Here is a 23,166-nt window from a genome sequence, read left to right as displayed (position 1 = left end):
TTTGTTTTCTTATCCCTCAAATGATTGCACTTTTATACTTCAAACTTGGCCAAACCTCTTTTGTCAGGGATAAACATGGTAAAGGCAGAATTAAAATAATATTAAAACATTATTTGATAATATTCACAGTAGATATAAACATAAAACGTTAAAAATGAATTTGATATAGCTTTTTTATTTTTTGAGACAGTCTCATTTTGTTGCCCTTGGTAGAGTGCCATGCATGGTGTCATAGCTCACAGCAACCTCAAACTCTTGGGCTCAAGTGATCCCCTTTGCCTCAGCCTCTCAAGTATCTGGGACTATAGGCGCCTGCCACAACACCCAACTATTTTTAGAGACTGGTGTCTTGCTATGGCTCTGGCCTGTCTTGAAATCATGAGCTCACGTGATCCACCTCAGCCTCCCATTGTGCCTGGCCTGGATATAGCTTTCATAGACCACTAAGTCATTTATCATTTGTAAAACAAGTTGAGAATTAGATCATGTAACAGAAATTTAAAGTTCAGCCCAAACGGTGTAGCTTTTGGCGAAAAAAGTTTTCTATTTATTGTAGTACTATAGTTATTTCAGGGGCTTTTATAAGATTTGTAGAAAATATATACAATAAAATTAACATTAATTTAACAACAGCATATGAAGTAAACAAAATAATCAAAAGTATATAACAATATCTTTTCTTTTTTTTTTTCTTATTTTCTTATTTTTTTTTGTAGAGACAGAGTCTCACTATGTCACCCTTGGTAGAGTGCTGTGGCGTCACAGCAACCTCAAACTCTTGGGCTCAAGCAATTCTCTTGCCTCAGCCTCCCGAGGAGCTGGGACTACCGGTGCCTGCTACAACGCCCGACTGTTTTTTTGTTACATTTGTTGTTTAGCTGATGTGGGTCAGGTTCAAACCTACCACCCTCGGTGTATGTGGCTGGTGCCATAACCACTGTGCTATGGGCGCTAAGCCATCTTTTTTTATTTTAGAGATAGGGTGTATCACTATGTTGCCTATGCTGGTCTTGAATTCCTAGGCTCAAGGGATCCTCCTGCTTATCTTTTTTTTTTTTTTTTTTTTTTAGACAGAGTCTCACTTTGTTGCTCTTGGTAGAATACTGTGGCATCACAACTCACAGCAACCTCAAACTCTTGGGCTTAAGTGATTCTCTAGCCTCAGCCTCCTTAGTAGCTGGGACTACAGGCGCCCACCACAATGCCCAGCTATTTTTGGAGACGAGATCTCGCTCTGGCTCAGGTTGGTCTCCAACTCGTCAGCTCAGGCAGTCTACCTGCCTCAGCCTCCCAGAGTGCTAGGATTATAGGCGTGAGCCACCACGTCCAGCCATGATATAACAGTATCAAGTAGTTGTGTAATTTATGGCTTTAATCGGTCATTGTGTAATTAAAATAATAGTATGGCATTTGTTTATAATGTTCTTCTCTGTATTTGGTGCTTTATCTTTCAGGGTTTTTTTGTTTTGTTTTTCGAGACAGAGTCTTACTCTGTCATCCTGGGTAGAGTGCTGTGGCATCTTAGCTCACAGCAGCCTCAAATTCTTGGGTACAAGCGATCCTCTTGCCTTACCTTCCCAAGTAGATGGGACTACAAGTGCCCACCCTAATGCCTGGCTATTTTTAGAGACAGGGTCTTACTCATGCTCAGGCTGATCTGGAACTCCTGAGCTCAGGCATTACCCACCTTGGCTAGGAAGAGTGCTAGGACTACAGATGTGAAGCACCTTGGCCGGCTGTCTGTCAGTTTTAAACATGTGTTTTAATCTCTCCATAAAATGTTGAGAAATTTTCATTTGAAATAATCATGAAGTTCTACTATTGATTGTTAAATAGTATACAGTTATATCATGAAATGATTTCTGAATGAATTATAGATATCTTAATATTCGTTTCCACCAATTCATGTGCCTGAATACATTTTAAAAATTGAAAAAGTGAAACGTTTTTATTCTAAGTATGTTCATGAAAGGAAAATCTTCGGTTGTGTGGATAAACCAGCCTGGAATAATCTGTTATTTTTATGAAACTAGGTTAATGGATAATATTGTCATCTTGAAGATTTCACTATCTCCATTGCTTTCAAATGAAAGAAGGTTACCTGTCTGACCTTGTGAAATCAAAGACATAGTCATTTGTATAAAAATTAGAGTTCTGATCAAGCTGTTTACAACAGCCTGTAAGAGATAAGATTTGAAAAGCTGTAGAATAGCCTGAGGCTTTATTTATTTAACTCAGGTTAGACTTTGTGAGGGAATACCAAAATAATTTAAGAACAGCCCTATTTCTCTTTGGCCCACTAACTAGGTGAAGTAGGTTGACCCTATTCAAAAATGGTATTCTGAGTTTAGAATGTAAGAAGGGCTGGAGACGTTTTTGCAGTGTTAGGAAAATTGTTATTGTGGTGTTTGAAGCTCCTTTCTTGGAATGGCTTATGTGATTACTCATTTTGCCATAAAAATATTTGGTGAGGGCCACCTTCCCTAAATTGCTCTTATTTCTCTGAAAAAGTTGGCATGAATACTACCTCCCATAAAGTGCTTCACTTTTTCAAAGTTCCTCATATCTTAAATGTGTCAGGATAGAGTGAGAACCAACCATTGTATTCAGATTTAGAGTTTTGGATTCTTTCATTGCTAAACTTCTTTATAAATACCTTTTATGTTATATAAGAGAGGAAGTGGAATCCAGCCAAGAATATTGGGAGTCTGGTAAGAGATAATCAGAAAGAGATGATAGGCTAAAGGGAAAGGTGGGCATTTTCAGGGCAGAATATGAAGGACTGTGTTCATAGGGGCAGGTCAGATCTTGGGGCTTAATTCAGATGAGGTAGGGAAAGAGAAAGCTGAAAGATGATCGGATCAAATAGAGAACAAAATAGGAATAGACTAGGGAGTTGGGAGTAGGTCAAACCTGCTTCTGTGTGTTTTTTGGTGTTGCTGGTTTCCTTGCTTTTTTTTTACTTCAATTTTTTCTTTTCTAGTGTTGATTGTAGCATACGAAAAGGCATTTATAGTCTGTAACATGTATGTATATAATTTGTGTAAAACCCTAATACTCTGTTAGTGAATTTAGGACTACCTGGTTAAAATACATCACTGAGATTTCACATAGAAGCATTTTTGTGGCTATTAGCTTTGAAGCCACCAGAGATACATTGGTACATTTATCTAATAATCAACTTTATTTTTCATTTCCTATCCCGTTCTGTCTCCCTTTAAAGAATTATAATAAGTTCATTTTTTGAAGTATTACTGTACTTGCATCTACTTATTTTAATACAATTTAATCGCATACAAACTTTATGGCCACCCTGTATATCCTAGAAACAGATGATAGGTGAGTTCAGAAAAAAAATTTGATTCACGCCTATAATCCCAGCACTCTAGGAGGCCGAGGCAGGTGGATTCCCTGAGCTTAGGAGTTCAAGACTAGCCAGAGCAAGAGTGAGACCCCATCTCTAAACTAGTGGGGCATTGTGGTGGGCGCCTGTAGTCCCCAGCTACTTGGGAGGCTGAGACGAGAGGATAGCTTGAGCCCAGATGTTTGAGGTTGCCCTGAGCTATGATGCCATGGCAGTCTACCCAGGGCGACAAAGTGAGACTCTGTCTCAATAAAACAAAAAGAAAAAACAAAAAAAGGAAATTTGAAGGTTATGTTGACAGAATCGAAAGTATACTTTGATCCAATGTAACTGCTTATATTCAGTGGAATAAAAATATCCCTAACATAACTTTAAGTGACTTTGTTTGTTGTATTGATTTTTTTTTAAATTATGAAGTATTAGCTGCAAATTTAATTCTTTTTTTTTTTTTTGGTTTGTGTTAAATAAGGTTTATTATTAGCTTTATTGCCTATAGTCTATAAGATGCAACTTTATTGTGCCTTTGCAAACAGGATACATTTCTTAAAAAACTGATCAAAATTTTCCATACATACAGCTCTATATGATAGATTACAGTGCAATACTATTCTTATTACATAATTATAGAAATACTATAGAACCCAAGAGCACAGGGTAAGCAAAAGAAATATAATCCTGAGCCATCTGAACAAGATGATTTGATGAAACTTTTAAGTGTAAGTTCAGAAAACACAGAGGAGGAAAAAAATACACGCACACTGCCGTCATGAGCAAAATACATCACACATGTGCTCCTTGTTAGGTACAGGTGGGGCAAATGGTGAATCTCAGACACATGCACACTCACTCATGCTCCCAATTTCTTCTCCTGCTTCCCTCCCTGTCCTAATACCCTTTCCCCAAAGAAAAGATCAGGCACTAAATCTTAGCAAACCCCACATCTGCCTTGCTAGAGAAGGTTAAGTGACTGCCAAAATAGTGTAGGTCCTCACCCATAACATGAAACAAAGCATGTGCTGTAAGTCAATTCCAGCTGCTTTTGCCTCTTTGGAAGTAAATGAAGCATATGCCCACTATGGGCATAAAACTGTAGAGCAAATGTCTTAAAACTGTTTCTCTCACTACGTCTTGAAGTAAAATCAACCAGCCTCATCAGTTACTAAAATACATGTGTCATTCTGTTTTTGGTATTCTATTCAATTAAGTTGATTAAGAATAGTTCATGAAGCCTGTACCTGTTTATAGTAAACATTACAGTACCACATACAACCTGCCACATAGGGTGGCGCATGTGGCTCAAAGAAGTAGGACACCATCCCCATATGCCAGAGGTGGTGGATTTGAACTCAGCCCCAGCCAGAAACTGCAAAAAACCAAAAACCTGCCACATATGGACAGGCTTATGAAACACCAAAACTTCTCTATGTGTTCCTTACTAACATTCCCTCAAGACCTTAGCATTCTAGCGTTACCAAAGATGATGTATGTAAAGTAATGAAAGGTATTTGGTTTGTGTTGTCTGTCACCTTAGACACTCTAGTGATGAAACTAACCAAACCATGCCTCCATGCCTTCCTTGAAAATAACCTGAGTCGGCTGACTAAACAGACTGACCAACGTGGCTGTCAGTCCACTTGATCAAAGGTTGAGCTGAAAAACCAGAATGCTAGCATAGTCTCCCAGCAGCTTGTCTCGTGTGGATAACCAAGAATTCTTGGTTTTTGCAATATTCACTGTCCCAAAGACTGAAACCTCTGAAGCCGAAATAACTCATAGCATAAAGAATACTGAATTTAAACTGCATAACCTGTGGGACCACCTGGAGAGATAAAAAAGGATCCTCCTTCCCCACAAAATGTAGCGTGGGTTTTAGTGTCTCTGTATACATTAGCTGCTACAGAAAAAGTTTAAACAAAAGATTTACTTCATAATTTTTTTATTTTCAATTAAATGCTACACATAAAATACACACCCTATGAATATGAGGTGGCTCTTTTCTTCAAAGTTTTTAAAATAAAGAGGCACCAATACCTGTTCATTTATGTTCATTAGAAGTCTCATATAATCACCAACAAAATAACAGAAATGGCATCTATGATGATCACAAAGGAAGAAATAAGATCAAAAGACAACCTTAGCCACTGTAAAGACTATACTTGAAAACACAGATGCTGTGGCTAAATATCTGATAAGGTTTTATTGGTTTAGCATAGTCCCAAGGCCTCTGTCCACAACTAATAATGGAAATGGTTCCCAAAGAAATTTAAGAAAGCATTCTGAAATTGTTTTCAATGTGTATTATTATAATCATCCTGTCTATAAAAAATTATCCTGTCTATAAAAAAATCTTTTCTCAGCCGGGCGCGATGGCTCACGCCTGTAATCCCAGCACTGTGGGAGGCTGAGGCGGGAGGATTGCTTGAGCTCAGGAGTTCGTGACTCACCTGAGCGACAGTGAGAGCCCGACTCGTGAAAAAAATGGAAAAACCCAGCCGGGCGCCGCTGCGAGCGCCTGTAATCCCAGCGGCTTCTGGAGGCTGAGGCAGCGGGGTGCCCGCAGCCCGAGTCTGAGGTTGCGGTGAGCTACCACGCCCACTGCCCTCTGCTCAGGGGCATAGGGTGGGACCCTGTCTCGACAAAAAAAAAAAAAAAAAAAATCTTTTCTCTAGTGATACCTTTTCCGAGTGGAGGCAGAGAGAGACAAATAGCATCCTCTCGCACTGCTGACGTACAGACAGCACGAGTGATGGTGTGGTGTAACACCACTTGTGAAGGTGTTTCTTCCTAGAGCAGGAAGGACAAGAACACTGTACTTCAGCATCTTTGGTTAAGATTTGGCCTCGTCAAATCCACCTCTCCTTCATTTAGTCTCCAATGAATTTTAAGTCCGTGCACTTAAAGAAGGTCACAAGAAATAAATTTTCTTGTTAAATTGTCAGATCAATAGAGTTTCATATTTTTTGACCTTACACAGAAAGCTGTAAAGTCAAATGCTTTAGTTAAAACATGTTTCTTTGTAAAATTTTCATGAGCTGCAAGAAAACTATCAACAGGACTCCCAACACTGGGAGAGGTACAAAATGGAGTTCTGTCTTTTGTCCTTAGAAGTGGCCTGAGCCAACTGTGTGAAGTATTTGGCTACTAAACATATTTACGCCAACCTCTAGAACACATCTGTATCATTCAAACTAGGTGAAGCCTAAGTGTTGTGTAGGTGTTTGGGATGGAAAGGTGTTTGGGATGGAAAGGTTTAAATAAAGTTAAACTTGGTCTAGGGAGAAAAAGGTTTGTTTTTTAAAGACATTCTAGGTTTTAATTCAAAGGAAAAAAAATATATATAATAAACCAATTTACACCCTTAACCAGAGTGTTGCCTAGAATTTTCTACCTTCTCTTTTGCAGCCCAAGGAGCTTCTCTGTTCTTTTCCTTCACTGCTTTCGTGGAGAGAGGGGGAACTTTATAGAGCAGCAGTTCTCAACCTGTGGGGTGTTAGGAAGGTTGAGAACCACTGTTATAGAGGATTCTTAGGAACCACGTTAGGAACCATGGCATCAGGAAGGTTGAGAACCACATTGTTATAGAGGATTCTAACAGTGAAGCAGAATCATGGGGCAAAGGTTTTGTGGGACCAGACTGAGGTTGGACAAGGCAAGCACTGAACTGGGCCAGTCACAATTCCTGGCAAACCCACACAGCACACATTAGGCATCTACACAAGTCTGACCACACGGTGATTAAGCAGGGCTTTTCTGTAGTACCCTTTTCCTTCATAAACAAATCCTAGCTCTCCCAAGTAAACATTTCAGGATAAACCATCCAGGTTGACAGACTACTACAAATTCTGCCAGCTTCCAATTAACTTAGCACCAAATCTGTTATCCCCCCTCCCTCAAACTAAGTCCACAAGAAAAAGTAAAGTGCCACATTTTTCTTTGCTTCTGTTTTCTTCTTTTTTCGTTTTCTCATGAAAGTACTCCTATATTGATACTCAGTTCCATGTCAGATGAGATAAAGTCGCAAAATATTGGGTGATTTCCATGTAACATTCTTCTCCTAATGAAGTAACTTCACGAGTTTAAGTCAGAATTATGTCCACAGAAGTCTTTCCGTGTAGTTCATCATACAGAGAAAGATTCTTACACATGGCTATTTCTGGACAGTGCATTAAATGAAAATACCTCACAAGAGAAAAGATCATCATCTGTATCCATTAGAATAATATACAGATTCACAGTCAATGAGATGATACACTGCAGAAGAGAGGCATTGAACAGTATACTATTCAAACACAAAAACAGCAATAAACGTATTCTGAACTACAGAAAATCTGCTACCTTCTAACTTTAAGGATTTAAAGTGATGGGTCTGGTAACTGCATTTTAGGACTGAAACATGCTTCTTCCCTTCTAGATACACAATGTTTGATGCTGGTGCACATTAACGCACAACACTGTGTCTAAAATGATATACGAGTACGATAGCCAAGTCCTGAAGGTAGATTTCAGACAATAGGGTTGCCAAGACCAAGAGAGCAAATATCAATTTAAGAACACTTCTAACTTCAGAATTTCATGTCATTGAACAAACTTTAAAAACAAGCACTTCTTGGCAATAAAAGCAAAAAAACAATAGTACTCCTTTCCACTCTAATGGAAGATTTCTCACACCAGCCTGCTAAATGATAAAATTTTAAATAGGCAGCCTGCTGTGGCTACAAGCAGAGCTCAAATGCAGGTGTGCTGACTTCTTGGAGGAGGAGCAGAGGAAAACATCATAAAGCAAATTTGGAATCTATCACAGCTTTCTTCAAATTGCAAACTAAAGTTACTTCTTCAGAAAAATATGTTTGGCATCTCCTGGACTTTGTTCCGTTGGCCAATATGGACATTTTAATTTTCTACCATTAAACATTTTATTCAGGGCATCTCTTGATACAATATGACCACAGACCAATTTCATGGATGGATTATTATCTGTTGTCCACTGCCGAAGAATGGGACAGACAAATACAGTGATACCAACACTTTTTGTCAAGGTCTACTTCAATAGGTAATTCATCTTTCTGGTTCCAAACTCCAGTACACTGCCTCTGTTCAGTCACTGCTTTGATGTTAATTAAACCTGGCAGTGCCACACAACCTGCTGAGAAACTGACACTGAGAAGGGACTCCACAGAGAGCCCCAGGAGGGCACAGGCATCCCGTGTGAAGATGTCACAGATATCAGCCCACTGGTTTGCATCAAGCAGGTGAGCATATGGTGAGTTCTCAATCCCTTGTTTGAGATACACAAGGCTTCCCGTCCAAACCTGAATGTCTTTTTGATGATTTAGGACAAACGGCTGAAAATTTTTAGCATACTGTAATGCCTCTCGCTGATTTGTAGTTCCACCCATGAACAAGCTAATGAAATACAGTCCGTGTAGCTTAAATGCTAAGGAGCTGTTTTGGGCTATAAGCATTTCTCTGTTCGATCCTGCCCACTCCAGAGCAGGTCTCAGAACTCTGACTTTTAATGCTTCTAATATTCGATTTAACTCCACAAATGGTTCTTTCTGACTTGGATCTACAGAAAGACCAGATTCCTGGCAGAGCTCCTCAGCTACACCTAGCTAGCATTCCTTGTCAAAAAAAGTGCTCCACCGTCGTCACTTCATTGAGAAGCCTCTGGCTGGCCGCTTGCCAGCAGCCATCTACTCCCACATTACTGATGTCAGAATCAAAATTCTCATCAATGGCTTTTCCAACACGAGAAACACTGCTGTGGATGTCTTTGTGGTCAGAGGCCAATTTTTGAACAGTATCCTTTATTTTACAGCACTGTGTCAAAACAAGTGAAAGGGTCCCTGGCAACTCAGCATCTTGGCCTTGTCTCCTCATTGGTCTCTATCCAAACTTTTGGTAGACAGATCCGCCTCCTCTGATAAAAGAACCGAGCCAGGACGCCCCAGGGTGGTGGTGCTGCCGGCTGGCTGGGAGGGTGCTAACAGGAACTAAAAGGTGGGGTTGATTCTTTGCATTTCTCTGAGGAATCAGGTAGTTCTTGCCTCAGGGTCTCTGCACTGTCTGGAAAACGCTTCCTCCTACCTTTCACATCCTGAAGTTTTAAGCTCATTGTCCCCTTTGAGGGTCCTCCTCTGACTACACTAATGTAGCCTCTACCTTCCCATACTTCCTCCTGCAAATTTAATTCTTTGATTTTTTTTTTTTTTTTTTGAGACAAGAGTCTCACTATGTTGCCCTTGGTAGAGTGCCATGGCATCACAGCTCACAGCAACCTCAAACTCTTGGGCTTAAGTGATTCTCTTGCCTCAGTCTCCCAAGAAGGTGGGACTACAGGTGCCGGCCACAACGCCCGGCTATTTTTTTTTGTTGCAGTTGTTATTGCTGTCTGGGCTGGGTGTTGAACCCGCCAGCCTCGGTGTATGTAGCTGGTGCCCTGCCCATTGAGCTATGGGCACCACTTAATTCTTTGATTTTTTGGTCCCTTATTATTATGGAATAATCTTTTGGTGCCCTGAATTGTTTTTTAGGTTAAAAAGAAAGTCTTTTTTTGGTCTTATTAAGAAAAGCTTTTATTTACTTATTTTACTTTTTAAGAAAGGCTTTTATTTTACTTATTTACTTATGTACTTATTTCCATTTATATTTTCTAATAGAGCTTTAGAAATCTTCAGTACTGGCTCGGTGCCTATAGCTCAGCAGCTAGGGTGCCAGTCACATACACCAGAGCTAGCGGGTTCGAACCCAGCCTGGGCCTGCCAAACAACAATGACAACTCCAACCAAACCAAAAAATAGCCAGGCATTGAAGTGGGCGCCTGTAGTCCCAGCTACTTGGGAGGCTGAGGCAAGGGAATTGCTTAAGTCCAAGAGCTTGAGGTTGCTGTGACGCCATGGCACTCTACCCAGACATAGTGAAACTCTGTCTCAAAAAAAAAAAAAAAACAACAAAAAACTTCAGTACTGATCATCACATTTGCATGTTTGTATCTTAGTTTAAAATGATGTTTTTAGTAATTTAGTTATTTATACTTTTCAGTGATGGCCTGAAAGAACTGGGACAGTTCAGAAATTCTTTACCAGTGCTCTAGATTTCCATAGAGCTTAGTCTTAGGTGTGCGTAATGTTTACCATTCTTCCTCCGTAACTCAGATGAAAGGAAAGAAAGTTTATTTGTTAGGCTGACATTAAGTTGTAAGTATTACAGCTGGTACAATATTGATGAGGAAAGAATTAGATTTAAAAATTGAAATTTATTAATGTACACAGCTATGATTTAATAAAAAAATATAAAAAAAGAAAAAAATTAAAATTTGGAAACGATGATAAGGTACCACTTTACACCCATTAGGATGGCTAAAAAAATCAACAAGGGAGGCGCCTGTGGCTCAAGGAGTAGGGCGCCGGTCCCATATGCTGGAGGTGGCGGGTTCAAACCCAGCCCCGGCCCAAAACCACACACACACACACACACACACACACACACACACACACACACACACACAAACAAAATAAAAATAAAAAAATCAACAAAAAAACACGTTAGTGAAAATGTGATGAAATCAGAACATTTGTGCAGTACAGGTGGGAATATAAATGGTATAGCTGCTATGGAAAACAGTAAGGTGGTTCCTTCAACGGTTGAAAATAGAATTGCCATATGATCCAGCAATTCCACTTCTAGATATATAAACGAAAAAGAATCGAAAGCAGTTTCAAAATGATAATTTGTGCACCCATGTTCATAGCAGCATTATTCAAGTAGTAAAGGTAGAAGTAACCTACGTGTCCATCAATAGATGAATGAATAAACAAAAAGTGGTATATACACAGAATGGAATATTTAGTCTTAATGGAATCCTGCCACATGCTACAATATAGATAAATCTTGGAGACGTTACGTTAAGTTACAAAAGGACAAATATTCTACAATTCCTCTTATGAAGTCCCTAAAATAGTTAAATTTGTAGAGACAGAAAATACAATGGTGATTGCCAAGGGTCAGAGGGATAGAAGATAGAGAGCTGTTGTTTAATGGGTACAGAGTTTCGGTATTGGAAGAGAATAATGTTCTGAGATGGGTGGTGGGGGTGATTGCACAACAATATAAATGTACTTAATGTGACTGAGCATTACATTTGCAAATGGTTAAAATGGTAAATTTTATGTATACTTTACCATCATTTTTAAAAAAAAAGATTGAAAAAAGGAGATTTGAATAAGTAGAAGAAAATTGAGTAAGGCGGGTACAATGTAAAACATTATCGCCTTTTATTACTGTATTTTGCCATGTATAATTACACTTTTTACCCCAAATTTTGAGGGAAAAATAAGGATATATATTATACGTGGATAGTAAGGCTCTGGAGTGGGGGGGTGCCCTGTGGGCCTCCTGGGGCCACTGAACCTTCCTGCCTGGGCCCTTACGGTAGATGGGCTTCCAGTCCCAGAGGATCCAGGATCTGGTGGGAGCAGGCCAGAAAGGCCACGGCTGAGTGCTGTGCTCAGGGGAGGAAGGTGGTGGTGGGCTGGTGAGGCAGACTATGGCTGTGCTGGTTGAAGGCCCAGGCCTGAGGCCCAGCCACACAGAAGGGATCAGAAACCCTGTGCAAACCCCAGGGACCTGCCTGGTTGCCTGTGGGCCACACAGCCCCAGAAGCTCTGCCTTGCTGGCCACACATGTAGCCATCTCAGCCGTCTGGCCCCTGATGTGGTGAGGGAAAGGCTCCTGGGAGAGAGGGAAAGGACAGCCTTCAAACCAGGTGGCTGCAGGTATGATCTGCATGTTTACCAGAGGAGCATTAGCTCTCCCCCGGATGTGTCTATTCCAGTTGAGAGCTAGCCACTTTCTGGAGGGGCATTTTCCTGAAAGTTTGGGACAAAAATGTGGGCATGCATTTTTATACACAGAAGCACATTATACACGGCAACACGTGGTAAATCTATTTGGGCTAGGCATGGTGACTCACTCCTGTAATCCTGGCGCTTTAGGACGCCAGGTGGGAGGACTGATTGAAGCTAGGGGTTTGAGATCAGCCTGAGCGACATAGTGAGACACCCATCTCTATAAAAAATAGGAAAATTAGCTGCCTGTACTCTTCAGCTACTCTAGAGACTGAGGCAGGCAGTCTTTAGCTCAGGAGTTTGAGATTAAAGTGAGGTATGATGATGCCACTGCACTCTATCCTGGGCAATAGAGAGAGACCCTGTCTCAAAAACAAAAAAAATCTATTTGTGATATCACAAATAGTACACACAGTAGAGCCCTATTACATGTGGGGTGTGTATAAGTTTGGTGGAAAATGATTCAGAAATTTCATATTGGCTAAGAAATTGAATATATAAGTAAAGTATTTTTGTCTCTGTTCCTTCCCTTTCCAGAGGCCTGGCATTACTTGTAATAAAAAGTGAAACATATTTCACTTGGGTGAGCAATGGTCAGTTCATGACTGTGTCAATATTGTTTACATTGCTGGTTTGGTAATTGTAAAAGGATATGAACAATTTGGATAGAGTTTAGATAGGACTTGAAAATTTATTAGAAGATTGGAAAAATAAAGTCTACACTTTCAGTCCATTGGGCTGCTGTAACAAAATACCTTAGGTTGGGTAACTTATAAAGAGCATACATTTGTTGCTCATAGTTCTGGAGATTGGGAGGACCAAGGTCAGGATGCCAACAGATTCAGTATTTGGTGAGAGCTCACTCTCTGCTTCAAGGATGGTACTTTCTACCTGTGTTCTTACAGGGTGAAAATGGTGAACAAGCTATCTCAGCCTCTTTTATATGGCACTAATCTCATTCATGAGGACAGAGCCCTCACAATCTAATCACCCCCAAAGTCCTACCTCTTATTTTGTTGTGTTTTGTTTTGAGGCAGGATCTTGCTCTGTCACCTATACTAGAATATAGTGGTATGATCATAGTTCACCGTAAACTCCAAACTTAAGTGATCCTTGAGTGATCCTCCAGCGTAACTGAGACTATAGGTGTGTGCCACCATACCCAGTTAATTTTTTTAAGAGACACAATCTCACTATGTTAACCAAGGTAGTCTTTATTTATTTATTTATTTTTTGCTTATTTTATCCAGGCTAGTCTTGAATTCTTGGCCTTAAATAATCCTTCTCTTTGGCCTCCCAGAGGGCTAGAATTATAGGCTTGAACCACCACACCTGGCCTACCTTTTAATACCATCACTTTTATGGTTGGGTTTCAACATAAAAAAGTTTTGGGGGGACACAAATGTGGACCATAGCAGGTGAATGTACCTAAGATTAAGGAATGGAAGCTTGATGGTTGCTCTAATGGGAGTCTTCACTGTCCTCTGAGTAATGCTATATAGGCAGCTCCAGCTCACAGAGGGGTAGGTAGTATTTCAAACCTCATTCCTTAGTCAGTTGATAAGAACACATGGCAAAGTCATGAATAATATAGCTGATAACATAATATATATTGCAATGAAAAACAATAGGAAGTAATATTGTACTGAAACAATTTTTTGGATTGTGTGGTTATCATCAGTTCCTGGAAATAGAGTACTCTGTAAAATTCATAAGCACCAGGTGTAAGATACTTCTCAGGCTATGAGTTTATCTGATGAAGGATGGGAAAAGAGAAAGACCTAACACCTGGATATGGCAGGGAGTTACAGTGGTCAAATAATTAGTAATTTATATCTCTTTTCTGGGGATCTTTTATTACTGTCGTCACCACCATCACCTCCACCTTCTAATATGCTGTATATCCAGAGTGTGCCAACAGAACGTATACACATTTTAAGAAAGGAAAAACTGTATTAAAATGGCTCATTCCTGTAACCCCAGCACTCTGGGAGACTGAGGCTGGTAGTAAGCTCAGGAGTTTGAGACCAGCCAGAGCCAGTGTGTCTCTACTAAAAATAGAAAAACTAGCTGGGAGTTGAGGCAGACGCCTTGTAGTTCAAGCTACTCAGGAGACTGAGGCAAGGGAATTGCTTGAGCCCAAGAGTTTGAGGTTGCTGTGAACTAGGATGCTATAGCACGCTACTGAGGGCACAGACAGACTCTGTCTCAAAAACAAAACAAACAAAAAAACCCTTGTAGTACAAGTCATGTTTGATTTCTGCAATTACAAGAGATACAATATAAAAGATAAATGTTACTGGTATATGCAGTGTTGAGTATTACAATTTTAATAAAGTGTTTTTTTTTTTTTTTTTGTAGAGACAGAGTCTCACTGTACCGCCCTCGGGTAGAGTGCCGTGGCGTCACACGGCTCACAGCAACCTCTAACTCCTGGGCTTCCGCGATTCTCTTGCCTCAGCCTCCCTAGTAGCTGGGACTACAGGCGCCCGCCACAACGCCCGGCTATTTTTTTTTTGTTGTTGTTGCAGTTTGACCGGGGCTGGGTTTGAACCCGCCACCCTCGGCATGTGGGGCCAGCGCCCTACTCGCTGAGCCACAGGCGCCGCCCAATAAAGTGTTTTTGTTTCTTAAAATGTCTATACATTTTTCTGGTGCTTTCTGTATTATATGATATTCCTGTCTTCATTTTCTAAAGTCCTCTTTGAGATTGAGTCCACAGAATTGGACTGAGAATTGGTTGGTGAGAGATAATAAACTTTTTCTAAACTTCCTTTAGTTTTCCTTGGTTGGGGTTTTTGCCTTTTTTGGTTCATTGTTTGCCTTCTAGCTTTGCATATTGGGAAGGAAAAGACAGGAACAGCAGGATTCAGAAATTGCAGCAGTTTCTTTAATTTCTGTAGGTTGGTTATCTGGATTTCAGCTATTGTTCATATGACACCTTGATTTAACAAGGCGTGGATTAGCCTGGGCAGTCAGTATACATTGATCCTGTTCTCTGGCCCTTCATCCTGTTTTTTTCTGACTCTCAGCTCTGAATTGGAAGGACTTGAATATGCCTGTGTTTTTTTTTTTTTTTTGTAGAGACAGAGTCTCACTTTATGGCCCTCGGTAGAGTGCTGTGGCATCACACAGCTCACAGCAACCTCCAACTCCTGGGCTTAAGCGATTCTCTTGCCTCAGCCTCCCGAGTAGCTGGGACTACAGGCGCCCGCCACAATGCCCAGCTATTTTTTGGTTGCAGTTTGGCCGGGGCTGGGTTTGAACCCGCCACCCTCGGCATATGGGGCCGGCGCCCTACGGACTGAGCCACAGGCGCCGCCCATGCCTGTGTTTTTGTATAGACTAGTCATTGGTTCTTGGATTTTAGTTGACTCTTAAAGGTCCAGAGAGCTTGTACATTGACATATGCCTGGGCCTCACCACGGATGTACTGAGTCATAGTCTTTCTGGTGGAATTTGAAATGTATGTTTATTTAACTTTGGGGGGAGACAGGGTCTTATTCTGATGCATGGGCTAGCATGCATTAGCATCATCATTAGCTCACTACAACCTCAAACTCCTAGACTCAGGCAATCCTCCTGCCTTAGCCTCCAGAGTAGCCAGGACTGCAGGCATGAGTCACCATTATCTAGCTAATATTTCTATTTTTTATAGAGTCGAGGTCTCACTTTCTTGCTCAGACTGGCCTTCAACTCCAGTCTTAAGCAATTCTTCTGCCTCGGCCTCCCAAAGTGCTGGTATTATAAGCATGAGCCACTGTACCTGGCCTAACTTTTTATTTTTATTTTTTTTGGCCTAACTTTTTATTAAGAAAAGTAAACAGATCGAAAATGTAGGATAGTACAATGAACCCCAATCCCCAATGTATCCAACATCAAACTTCTCTAATTAACGGTTTGTGACTAATCTCGTTTAATCCACATCCCCATTTTGTTTTTCCTCTTCTATATTACTTCAAAGCAAATCCAAGATTATATTTCATTTCTAAATATGAAATGTGTATGTTTAGTATATACATATTATGTATATATTAAGATGATTCAATAACTTGTTGAACAGGTAATACATGCATGTATTAAAAAAGAATGTACAGTGAAAAGAAAAATGTTTCATTGTTCCCAGTATTCTTTTTACTCTCTAGTAAGGCAAAGAAACCCACATTTCCTCCCTCCCTCCCTCCCTAGTTTAGCTCACAGCAGTCTCAGACTCCTGGGCTCAAATGATGATCCTCCTGCCGGACTCTCCCTAAGTAGCTGGGACTACATGTACCCACCACAATGTTGGGCTAGTTTTCTATTTTTAATAGAATGGGGTCTTACTTTTGTTCAGGGTGGTCTCCAGCTCCCGAGCTTAAGCAGTCCTCTTGCATTGGCCTTCCAGAATGCTAGGATTACAGGTGTGCAGCACAATACCCCAGCCCCTGCAATTTATCTAGCTGCAGATATTTAGTGCATATGCAAATATATACATTCCCAATTCTCTCTTAATTACATACACATAGTAATATTTGTTCTAAAGGACACATTTTTCTAACTCTTGCTTTTTTCATATAATGATATTGCCTTGGGAATTAGTGCACAACAGGGCAAATATTATAGTAATAGTTTGTCTTCATTCTTTCTAAAGACTATAGTTGGTCCATGTATCAAGGTGTATTTCCATTTCCAATTTTGTTAAATATTGCCAAATTGCTTTTCCACCATCTGTGTATATATGGTGTGTGGGGTTCTTTCACACTTTTCATGTTCTTCTTTAAATCTGTGAGTATAGTTCTTCTAAAATTTATTTGAGAGTTTTATTATTTAACTTTCTGAGTCTGGATATTTGTTACAGAAATGGTTTAAAAATTAGGAGAGTCATGGCAATGCCAAATTATTGAGGATAAAGTTGGGGAGCCTTATATAATTAGAAGGAGTTTTCAATATAGTTTTGCTTCATTAAAATATTAGTAAATGGTAGAGTTTTCAAATTTCGACTGTGGCTCAGTCGGTAAGGTGCCGGCCCCATATACCGAGGGTGGCGGGTTCAAACCCGGCCCCGGCTGAACTGCAACCAAAAAATAGCTGGGCGTTGTGGTGGGCGCCTGTAGTCCCAGCTACTCGGGAGGCTGAGGCAAGAGAATCGCTTAAGCCCAGGAGTTGGAGGTTGCTGTGAGCTGTGTGATGCCACGGCACTCTACTGAGGGCAATAAAGTGAGACTCTGTCTTTACAAAAAAAAAAAAGAAATTTCTTCTGAGTAAAGGTGTAGAATAGATGCCAATGACATTTTAAGAAAATAGATGAATGGGTTGAAGCTCCAGAATTACAAATTGTGATTTTCTCTTACACAATGAACACCAAGTCTCAATCCATCCAAAAACGTTTTGTAGTTGACTACTTATCAGGCCAGATTGAATGAGGAATACGGTGGGTAGTGCACAAGGAAACTTTTAGGAAGTTAAATTATGTCTTTTATCTGAAGGGTGATGTATTTACTTATTCCTTTTATACCATACCTTAGCTATGTGACCTCGGGGCAGTTAGCTGGCCTCTCTAAATTTTAGTTTTCTTTTTTCTTTTTTTGAGACAGAGTCTCACTTTGTCACTCTTGGTAGAATGTTGCGGTGTCATAGCTCATAGCAACCTCAAACTCTTGGGCTCAGGTGATTCTCATGCCTCAGCTTCCCAAGTAGCTGGGATTACAGGTGTTTACCACAACGCCGGGCTGCTTTTAGAGATGGGGTCTTGCTCTTGTTTATGCTGGTGTCGAACTCCTGAGCACAGGCAATCTACCTACCTTGGTCTGCACTCAGCTTGGCCTAAGTTTTAGTTAAGAAATTCTTAACAGCAAATTGGGAGGATATTGCTATGATTAAATAAAATACTGAACATAAAGCATTAAACTGTATATAGCAGAGTAAGTGCTTAGTACATGGCAGCTCTTTATTTTTATTATTATAGGTGTTTCATATTGTGATGGTTCTGAGTTAAATAATGTAAATTTATGATTAGTTAAAAATACTATAGTAGGAAATCGCACAGTTAATATAATATAGATTTTTAAATTATGGAGAATGAAAGTATTTTGAATTTAATTTAACCAACCAACGTTCATTAAATACCAACTCTGTATCTTGGGCACTTTGTTTTAGATATAGTGTGAAAGGCAGATGTGTACACTGACTATTACAATGTAACGTAATCTCCTGAGGGCAATGAGAAGGATTTAGGAACTTCTGTGAGAATCCTGAAAGCTCAGCTCTGCCTGGAGGGTGATTATTGAGTGTACATTTCTGGAAAGGCTTCAGCAAGAAGATATTACTTTACTTTGATATGAATCTAAAGGAGTTTGCTGAATGTTCAAGAGTAGATGTTCAGAAAGACATTAAAGAGAACATCATGTAAGGTCCCTGTACTTGGCTTATCTGTTTATTTTTATGCTTGATCATTTGTATTAGGATTTTACCATTAGGGAAGTTCTAAAATGTAATAATTTCATTCAAGTAGAAAAGATGAGCCAGGCGCAATGACTTATGCCTGTAATCCCAGCACTTGGGAGGCTGAGGCAGAAGGCTCAGTTGAAGCCAGGAGTTTTGAGACTAGCCTGGGCAACATAATGAGACCCCATCTCCACAAAAAATTTAAAAATTAGCGAGGTGCTGTAGTCCAAGTCTGTAGTCCTAGCTACTACGGGAAGCAGGGGTAGGAGGATTGCTTGTGTCTGGGAGTTTGAGGTCACAATGAGCTATGATCAAGCCAGTGCATTCCAGCCTGGGGGATAGAGGAAAAGACCTTGTGTCTTAAATAAAAAATGGAATATTACTTAAAAATGGAATTAAATGATTCTATCAGATGGTTGTTTTGACTGATGTTTAAATGTGTATCATAGACCCAAAAGATAGAACACCTATATCAACAGTTTTTCTTTTCTTTTTTTTAATCACCACTATGCAAACGAGGGTAACAGTTTTTTCTGATACTGAGAAATTGTTTTTTTTTTGTGTGTGAGTTTTGATTTCCTGTACTCAGGTCAAGAGTAGCTGGATTTATTTCATAGTTTATGAACTCTAAGTTGGTAAAGTCACAGGGAACAAAATTAACTATGCTGTTATAAAATGTTAGTTCCTTTTTCATATCTATGTTAAATGAGAATCAAATACAACTTACAAAACCATGATGCACTTAATGGTGAGGTAGTAACAATGTTTGTTATTTTATCTCCAGTAATCTCACATCATTTGTGAATGCTGGAATAAAACAAATAGAATGTCACTTAGCCTTTGAGGACTTTAGAATAATTTTTTTTTTTTTTTTTTTATTTGAGACAGAGGCTCACTATGTTGCCCTTGGTAGAGTGCTGTGGCGTTACAGCTCACAGCAACCTCAAACTCTTGGGCTTCAGTGATTCTCTTGTCTCAGCCTCCCAAGTAGCTGGGACTACAGGCACTCACCACAACACCCAGATATTTTTCATTGCAATTGTCATTGTTGTTTAGCTGGCCCTGGGCTTGAACCTGCCAGCCTGGGTGCATGTGGCTGGTGCTGTAACCACTGTACTACCGAGCCAAGCTGACTTTAGAATAATTTTAAATAATTTCTTTTTCTTTTTTTTTTTTTTTTTTGTAGAGACAGAGTCTCACTGTACCACCCTCGGGTAGAGTGCCGTGGCGTCACACGGCTCACAGCAACCTCTAACTCTTGGGCTTACGCGATTCTCTTGCCTCAGCCTCCCGAGCAGCTGGGACTACAGGCACCCGCCACAACGCCCGGCTATTTTTTGTTGCAGTTTGGCCAGGGCTGGGTTTGAACCCGCCACCCTTGGCATATGGGGCCGGGGCCCTACTCACTGAGCCACAGGCGCCGCCCTAAATTATTTTTCAAACATAAGTAAACTTAGGAACATTATTTGGAGGAAGTTTGAAGGAATACCCACCCATATAATAAAAAATACAAATTGAGAAGCAAGGCAACATGACTGTGAGCAGATCATTAACTTGTGCTTGCAGTATAATACCTTTTTTTTTTTTTTTTCCACTTTATGGCCCTCGGTAGAGTGCTGTGGCATCACACAGCTCACAGCAACCTCCAACTCCTGGGCTTAAGGGATTCTCTTGCCTTAGCCTCCGGAGTAGCTGTGACTCAGGCGCCCGCCACAACGCCCGGCTATATATATTTTTTTGTTGTTGTTGTTGCAGTTTGGCTGGGGCTGGATTTGAACCTGCCACCCTCGGTATATGGGGCCAGCGCCCTACTGACTGAGCCACAGGCGCCGCCCAGTATAATACCTTTTAAGACCAAAAGATAATATGTTTAGTAAATAGAATACAAGATCAGCCTTTCATGGAATAGGCATCCTCATTTTATTTAAAATCCCTGCCAATATATATTTTTAGATCAGGCATGTAGTGTGTGTGTGTATAATTTTTTTTTTTTCTGGAGGCAATTCTTGAACTTTGAGTGATATGACTGTAAACTATGTGTATGTAATGTATCTATTTGTTTCTTTTCATTTGTTCGTAAATTTTAATTTGATGATAGATACTTTTGTGAAATGTGTACAGTCGAAGGATCTGTACTTTTCTTTTTGGGGAAAATGGGTGGTGCAGTTTATGAGGCATATCTTTGCCATTGTAGTGCTATGTAAATATATATCAAGTAAATGAGTGCATTCGATTCTTTGCTCCCAGCCTTCTACCCCAAATAGCTGAAGCACTCATTAACTAAAATGGAGATATTAAGGATATTTATCTTTTCCAAGGGAAAAACACCTAAATAGAATTTAATTATTTTTAAACAAATTATAGTTTTAACCCTTAAAAGTTTCCTCCATGAGATTTAAAGTTGAAAAAGATATTTTGGGGTAACATTTTTGTTTTCTTTTTTTCTTTCGCAGGTATGGCCTCACAAGTCTTGGTCTACCCACCATATGTTTATCAAACTCAGTCAAGTGCCTTTTGTAGAGTGAAGAAACTCAAAGTAGAGCCGAGCAGTTGTGTATTCCAGGAAAGAAACTATCCACAGACCTATGTGAATGGTAGAAACTTTGGAAATTCTCATCTTTCCGCCAAGGGTAGTGCTTTTCAGACAAAGATACAATTTAATAGACCTCGAGGGCACAGCTTTTCCTTGCAGACTAGTGCTGTTGTTTTGAAAAACACTGCAGGTGCTACAAAGGTCATAGCAGCTCAGGAGCAGCAAGCTCCTGTGGAGGCACCTCAGATTGGGGTGTGGCGGAACAGGTTTCATTTCCTAGAAGGCCCCCAGCGATGTGGATTGAAGCGCAAGAGTGAGGAGTTGGATAATCATAACAGCGCAATGCAGATTGTTGATGAATTGTCCATACTTCCTGCAATGTTGCAAACCAACATGGGAAATCCAGTGACGGTTGTGACAACTACCACAGGATCAAAACAGAGTTGTACCACTGGAGAAGGTGACTATCAGTTAGTACAGCATGAAGTCTTATGCTCCATGAAAAATACTTACGAAGTCCTTGATTTTCTTGGTCGAGGCACTTTTGGCCAGGTAGTTAAATGCTGGAAAAGAGGGACAAATGACATTGTAGCAATCAAAATTTTGAAGAATCACCCTTCTTATGCACGTCAAGGTCAAATAGAAGTGAGCATACTGGCGAGGCTTAGTACAGAAAATGCTGATGAGTATAACTTCGTACGAGCTTATGAATGCTTTCAGCACCGGAACCATACTTGTTTAGTGTTTGAAATGCTGGAACAAAACTTGTATGACTTTCTGAAACAAAATAAATTCAGTCCCCTGCCACTAAAAGTGATTCGGCCTATTCTTCAACAAGTGGCCACTGCACTGAAAAAATTAAAAAGTCTTGGTTTAATTCATGCTGACCTCAAACCAGAGAATATTATGTTGGTAGATCCTGTTCGGCAGCCGTACAGGGTTAAAGTAATTGACTTTGGGTCGGCCAGTCATGTATCAAAGACTGTTTGTTCAACTTATCTACAATCTCGGTACTACAGGTAGGTGATAGCTACTTACTCTTTGGTTATTTAATAAATGTTGAATTTCTGCTAAATGAAATAATTTTGTAAGTGTACATGGTGAAAAAGACTGCTTCAGTTAAGGGAATAACTGAAGTTACAATAACTCAGTTTATGTTTGAGATTTTTGTTTTTTTTTTGTAGAGATGGAGTCTCACTTTATCACCCTCGGTAGAGTGCTGTGGCATTACACAGCTCACAACCTCCAACTCCTGGGCTTAGGCGGTTCTCTTGCCTCAGCCTCCCAAGTAGCTGGGACTACAGGTGCCCACACAACGCCCAGCTGTTTTTTTGGTTGCAGTTTGACTGGGGCTGGGTTTGAACCCATCACACTTGGTATATGGGGCCAGCACCCTACCCACACTGAGCCACAGGCCCCGCCCTAGGTTTGAGATTTTAAAAAGTTTTTTTTTCTTTTTTGAGACAGAGCCTCAAGTTGTTGCCCTGTGTAGAGTGGTGTGATATCACAGCTCACAGCAATCTCCAACTCCTGGGCTTAAGCTATTCTCCTAGCTGCTTGACCTACAGGTGCCGAGCCTTAAAATAAAATTTTTTTTTTTTGGCAGTTTTTGGCTGGGGCTGGGTTTGAACCACTTCCGGCACATGGGGCCAGTGCCCCACTCCTGTGAGCCATAGTTGCCACTCAAAGTGTAAATTCATTTTTTTCTTTCTTTTTTTGGCTGGGGCTGAGTTTTGAACCCACCGCCTCCGGTATATGGGGCTGGTGCCCTACTCCTTTGAGCCTTAAAAAGATTTTTTTAATTGAGGCATAAAATCTACCCAACCAGGATAGAAACCCTCATTGCAAAGTTCCATGCCAAAGACATCTAGTTATTTTTATTATTAATAGAAGACATGAAAGAATGATAACTGATTAATGGTTAATAAACATAGATCTTTAAATGTTGGAAAAGTGTTGATTTACAGTAGTTTTTTAAAAATATATCTTGGGATATTTCA

General features: G+C 40.1%; 1 protein-coding gene and 1 pseudogene across 8 annotated transcripts in view; one reads left to right on the top strand and one right to left on the bottom strand.

Annotated features, from left to right (window-relative positions):
• The window catches only part of HIPK3 (homeodomain interacting protein kinase 3), a 128,729-nt gene that overhangs the window by 20,373 nt on the left and 85,190 nt on the right, over positions 1 to 23,166 (top strand). For 6 of the 8 annotated variants that reach the window (XM_053562905.1, XM_053562902.1, XM_053562901.1 and 3 more), the window contains one exon: positions 21,087 to 22,185. In XM_053562905.1, the coding sequence (XP_053418880.1) occupies positions 21,089 to 22,185 (1,097 nt within the window). In that variant the 5' untranslated portion in view covers positions 21,087 to 21,088. Of the gene's footprint in view, positions 1 to 21,082; positions 22,186 to 23,166 lie in introns of those variants that run through there. The other 2 variants (XM_053562907.1, XM_053562904.1) reach the window with 2 other exon arrangements.
• Positions 8,180 to 9,244, bottom strand: LOC128564366 (E3 ubiquitin-protein ligase RMND5A-like; annotated as a pseudogene).

The sequence above is a fragment of the Nycticebus coucang genome, chromosome 14 (assembly GCF_027406575.1).
Source record: "Nycticebus coucang isolate mNycCou1 chromosome 14, mNycCou1.pri, whole genome shotgun sequence".
Taxonomy (NCBI): domain Eukaryota; kingdom Metazoa; phylum Chordata; class Mammalia; order Primates; family Lorisidae; genus Nycticebus; species Nycticebus coucang.
The sequence above is the reverse complement of the archived record's forward strand: the minus strand, read 5'-3'. Positions and strand labels throughout refer to the sequence as shown.